Here is a 1,900-nt window from a genome sequence, read left to right on the forward strand (position 1 = left end):
TGCTACTAACTGTAACAGAAACACCATTATTCCAATGCTACTAACACTAACAGAAACACCATTATCCACATGCTACTAACTGTAACAGAAACACCATTATTCCAATGCTACTAACACTAACAGAAACACCATTATCCACATGCTACTAACTGTAACAGAAACACCATTATTCACATGTTACTAACACTAACAGAAACACCTTTATTCACATGTTACTAACTATAACAGAAACACCATTATTCCAATGTTACTAACTCTAACAGAAACACCATTATTCACATGTTACTAACTATAACAGAAACACCATTATTCCAATGTTAACAGTACGTACGCGTAACTTATAAACTTGTAAACTGTTCTTACTAACTAATTGATAACAAACACGCTGACTAACTCACGAACTAACTGAATCACAGACACGCTAAGCTTTACTGTCTAACTCACAACAATAACAAAAACTAGCACTCAACTGATTTACTCATTAATTGACTCATCAGTTCGCCGCTTCACTGATTGTGGTTCACTCACTCTAGCATTTATAGCTTTCTCGTCTTTTAACTTACTACACAAAAGTTCTAGATCGTTACGTCATCATCATTGTGTAACAAGCATCTAAATTAAAATATTAAAAATATAGCTTACAATATTATATATCATTAATTGAATCACTTCAAGAAACTTCTCTCCCTCACAGCATACATCTTTACTAATTATATCCGAAATTAAAGTCTCTCATTGTTTAGGTTATATCTGTATATAGATCTGTTTTTACATAAATGTTATTCGAGTTATTATGTTTTATGGTTTTACGAAACTACTAAGAAATAAATATTAATCTCTGTTGATTTTCTGTTTAATATGTATATTTTATTAATTAGGTTTTCCAGCAGGAATATTGCAGCCCCCTCTTTACCACCAAAATTACCCAAGGTGAGGTTACAAAGCGACATCTGTTGTACAGCATTTAATTTGAATTAATTTTAAAAAAATATATTATTTTTCGATAGTAATAATCATTCAAATTACAGTTTTAATTCCGTATTTTGAAGTGGGTTAAATACAATTAGTGTTTTTAATTATCTTAGAGAATACGTTATTAAAATTACACAAGTTTTACGTGGAAGGTAAAATGACATGCTTAAATTTATTGCCTTCGGATCTTAACATTTAATCTCTGTCAATGAAATGAAAATAGTAGTTAATGCTTTTTTATTTTAACGAAAATCCAAAATGCCATGATTAAGATAATTATTATTAAACCTGTGACAAGCATTAATACAGAAAATAATATAAATATGCAGAATTATTGCATTAGCACTGAGACTAATTTTTGCTAGGTTTCTGTTCGTGTTAATAACGTGAGAATAAAGGTGTTTCTGTTATAGTTAGTAACATGTGAATAAAGGCGTTTCTGTTAGTGTTAGTAACATGTGAATAAAGGCGTTTCTGTTAGTGTTAGTAACATGTGAATAAAGGTGTTTCTATTAGTGTTAGTAACATGTGAATAAAGGTATTTCTGTTTGTGTTAGTAGCATATGAATAAAGGTGTTTCTGTTAGTGTTAGTAGCATATGAATAAAGGTGTTTCTGTTAGAGTTAGTAACATTGGAATAATGGTGTTTCTGTTAGTGTTAGTAACATTGGAATAATGGTGTTTCTGTTAGTGTTAGTAGCATATGAATAAAGGTGTTTCTGTTAGTGTTAGTAACATTGGAATAATGGTGTTTCTGTTATAGTTAGTAACATGTGGATAATGGTGTTTCTGTTAGTGTTAGTAGCATTGGAATAATGGTGTTTCTGTTAGTGTTAGTAACATTGGAATAATGGTGTTTCTGTTAGTGTTAGTAACGTCTCCGTTTGTTAATTAACTTTCCGTAACTTCGTTCCGACGAAATTTTAGC

General features: G+C 30.4%; 1 protein-coding gene across 1 annotated transcript in view; it reads left to right on the top strand.

Annotated features, from left to right (window-relative positions):
- Positions 1–1,900, top strand: part of LOC106475586 (membrane metallo-endopeptidase-like 1) — a gene marked incomplete at its 5' end in the record, with an annotated part of 24,137 nt that overhangs the window by 9,361 nt on the left and 12,876 nt on the right. The window contains one exon of the mRNA XM_013936264.2: positions 879–930. Coding sequence (XP_013791718.1) covers positions 879–930 — 52 coding nt within the window. The remainder of the gene's footprint in view (positions 1–878; positions 931–1,900) is intronic.

Source organism: Limulus polyphemus, unplaced genomic scaffold, assembly GCF_000517525.1.
Source record: "Limulus polyphemus unplaced genomic scaffold, Limulus_polyphemus-2.1.2 Scaffold8840, whole genome shotgun sequence".
Taxonomy (NCBI): Eukaryota; Metazoa; Arthropoda; class Merostomata; order Xiphosura; family Limulidae; genus Limulus; species Limulus polyphemus.